The sequence below is a fragment of the Oratosquilla oratoria genome, chromosome 1, assembly GCF_046742065.1.
Source record: "Oratosquilla oratoria isolate Oo_2021 chromosome 1, ASM4674206v1, whole genome shotgun sequence".
NCBI classification, from domain to species: domain Eukaryota; kingdom Metazoa; phylum Arthropoda; class Malacostraca; order Stomatopoda; family Squillidae; genus Oratosquilla; species Oratosquilla oratoria.
In genome coordinates, this window is record NC_134777.1 from 15,481,235 (window position 1) to 15,483,734 (window position 2,500).

Genomic DNA, 2,500 nt, shown 5'->3' on the forward strand with positions numbered 1-2,500 from the left:
ATATATATGTATATATATATATGTATATATATATATATGTATATATATATATATGTATATGTATATATATGTGTGTGTGTGTATATATATATATATATATATATATATGTGTGTATATAAATATATATGTATATATATGTATATTTATATATATATATATATATATATATATATGTATTTGAAAAGTAAGGGAGCAAATTCTCTTATAAGCATGTGTTGTTAAAGTCGACAGCGTCTTGGTAGTTGTTGAATTTCTTTTGTGTATTTTCAACTTTTCTAACAAATAATATGATTTCAAGCATTAAATTGAATAATAATTCTCCCTCCTGTATGGCGAACCCCTCCATCCCTCTCCCTCCAACCGACCCCTCCGCTTCCACCCCACCCTCCGACGTTGTTACGACAGGTCATAATCGTCCTCTCTCCTCCTCGTCCTCTCACCCACTCCCTTCACCTTCCCTATTGCGTGTGTTTGTGCGTTTCTGTGTATGAGTTCGTACATGTGACCTTCCCTCATATTGTAGTTGGTAGAACTCTAGGCTTGGTTTGGTCCAGTATCACGTTGTCTAGGGTTCGAATCCCGTATGCAGATCTGTTTAATAAAATTATCGATATGTATGCACATAGATATATAGGTACATACATTCATACATATACACATACATATATACATACATTCGTACGTACATAATCACGTACATACTACTCTGTCCCCACCCATTTTAATGGTCAGGTGGAGCAGCTCCACTTGCTCCACACCTGGAGGAAAAGAAGAGTTGCTGGAGGCTAACTGTATACTCCAGACGGTTGCCTGAATTGGTCCACTACCCACCTGAAGACACCCCTTGTGATGCCATCGGCGCCTCTCATCTCTTGATGCTCTCTGTCGGGGTTGCCGTTGTAGTAGCGGGAGGCCTTGTAGGCGAAGCTGTAAGGCCTCTTCTCCTCCTCTTCCTCTGCATGATGGTGGTGGTCATCATCGTGGTCTTCGCCCGTGTGGAGATGAGGCAGCTTAGCCGCAAGGGAAAGCGCGGCCAGGCCGGCCAACAGAAGCAGCACCTGTTTGGGGGGAGAGGGGACGATGGTGAGGTGAGACCGGTTTACAGTCCCTATGATGTGATTGTGAGAGGATATATTGCATGAGGAGAACTATAGAACTCGTTGTCTTGTGACGAGGTATGTATGAGTGAAAGTGAACCTTAAGATTGAATGACAGACGAGGCTGCCAACGGGACTTCTTGGGAGAAACCCAGGTGATCCAGGCGTACCAACTGTGACAGTCATACAAAGGAAAGTCAGGGGAGAGTTGATTAGGCCGGATGACCCTGTGGTCCATGGTGAAGCCGGCCATTGTAGTAAACAAAAATAAGGACAGGTAGGGTTATCACACTGGGCAATTTTTCCTCCAACTTTTGGAATCTGATATGCTGGAGGAAGATAATTTTCCTTCAGCACATCAAATGACATTTTAAATTAATTGTTGAGAAAACAAAATAGTTTGCCATGGTAATTTTACGGCGGAAAAAGTGTTGGAGGTGAGCGTTACCGCCGATTAATCGGAGGTTGGAGATAAAATAGCCTAGTATGATAACGCATTTAACAATGCAATGGTCCACTAAATGTCCACTTGGTTCATTACTGGGCCGTTTGTTTAGTAAAGATAAATGAATAAATTAGAAAATTGATAAAAAAAAATTGAATGACGAAGTAAATGAATAACGATAACCAGGGGTGCCAACATGAACTATTTGTTGAAAAAGATGGAAACAGGGCTGACAACTACATCAAAGGCTACCAAATGCCACCCTGGCTGTCATTGAGCAACCGGCTGGAGACCAGCTAGTCCATGGGGGGGGGGCAAGGAGTGAGGGGGCTAGGGAATGGGTTTGTAGGTGTTAGGTGCCGCGTCAGAGTTTTCAGGTTGCATTAGGTTGCAGGACTTGATGCTGAGCGGAGTCCTTTCCTAAGGCCTTCCCTGTTCACATTAGCAGTCTGAACCGCTCGGAAACCGTGGAGGTAATGCAAGGCCAAGGAAAAACTGCGCAGTTGTGAGTGAACGCCTCCACTGATTTACATTGCAATTGATCCGCCACGGTGCAAACCGCTTGTGTGAACAGGGCCTTAGCCTTAAACACCAAAGAGGGGGCGGGGGGGGGGATTTGGGGGTATTGGACATTGGCTCCCAGCATATTTGTTCCTACGGTCTTCTCCCCCCCCCCAATAAATGAATAAATAAATAAATAAATAAAATTAAATAGAATGATAATGATAAAAATTAAACCCACGGGATCTCCTGCCATCAATAGTTTTTCATATATTCATTTCTTTATTCATTTATTCATATTTTTATTTAACTTTTTATTGTGATTATTCTTATTATTATTATTGTTATTAATATTATCATTAATGTTATCATTATTATCATTACTATTATCATTATTTTATTATTATTATTATTATCAATATCATTATTATCAATATCATTATTACTGTTATCATT

General features: G+C 40.6%; 1 protein-coding gene across 1 annotated transcript in view; it reads right to left on the reverse strand.

Annotated features, from left to right (window-relative positions):
• Positions 1–2,500, reverse strand: part of LOC143032203 (uncharacterized) — a 28,904-nt gene that overhangs the window by 16,309 nt on the left and 10,095 nt on the right. The window contains exon 2 of the mRNA XM_076196676.1: positions 833–1,059. Within this exon, the coding sequence (XP_076052791.1) occupies positions 833–1,059 (227 nt within the window). The remainder of the gene's footprint in view (positions 1–832; positions 1,060–2,500) is intronic.